Raw genomic sequence first — 673 nt, 5'->3', positions numbered from 1 at the left:
GCGGGCGGTGCGGGCCCTGCCCCCCAAGTTCACCCCGGCCACGGCGGCCGACTACGAGGAGCTGCTGGCGGCCTACGGCACCCATTACATCCGGGGGGCCCAGTTGGGGGGCAGGCTCCAGGCCGTCACCGCCATCCGCTCCTGCCGGGCCGCCATGGCCGGCGTCAGCGCCCAAGAGGTGGCCGATTGTTTGGGGGTGGAGGTGACGGCCGGCGGCGGGGCCTGGAGGGCCACCGCCGCGGCCAACACTTGCCAAAAAGCCCGGAGGGGCAACCAAGGCAACGTCAGCTTCAACGAGGCCTTCAGCGAGCGGCTGGTGGAAGTAGAAGGAGGCCAACAACATGGCGACCTACTCTACGGTAGGCCCGAGGCCTACACAAGATGGCTGCAGAGCCTCCCCGCCCTCCCCGGCTTGGTGGCGGCTCAAGTGCGGCCTCTCCACACCGTCCTGCCCCACGGCGACCCACACCGAGGGGCCTTGAAGGCCGCCGTCGGCCATTACGTCTCCCAACGGGCCTTGAGGCTCAACTGTAGCCGGGCCTGCCCCGGCGGCCATGTCGTCGGGCCTTGTCGTTGCGGTTGTCCGGCCCACGGCGGGGTGGTGACCCCCAACTGTTGCTCGCGGCACCGTGGGGTGGCCCGTTTGAGGGTGTTGGTGGGGGGCGGGCGGGGG

General features: G+C 71.0%; 1 protein-coding gene across 1 annotated transcript in view; it reads left to right on the top strand.

Moving 5' to 3' along the window:
* The window catches only part of PRF1 (perforin 1 (pore forming protein)), a 6,289-nt gene that overhangs the window by 3,606 nt on the left and 2,010 nt on the right, over positions 1-673 (top strand). Inside the window, exon 3 of the mRNA XM_014961516.1 lies at positions 5-666. Within this exon, the coding sequence (XP_014817002.1) occupies positions 5-666 (662 nt within the window). The remainder of the gene's footprint in view (positions 1-4; positions 667-673) is intronic.

This window comes from Calidris pugnax, unplaced genomic scaffold (assembly GCF_001431845.1).
Source record: "Calidris pugnax isolate Ruff unplaced genomic scaffold, ASM143184v1 scaffold764, whole genome shotgun sequence".
Lineage (NCBI taxonomy): Eukaryota > Metazoa > Chordata > Aves > Charadriiformes > Scolopacidae > Calidris > Calidris pugnax.
This window is presented reverse-complemented; position numbering and strand designations above follow the sequence as displayed.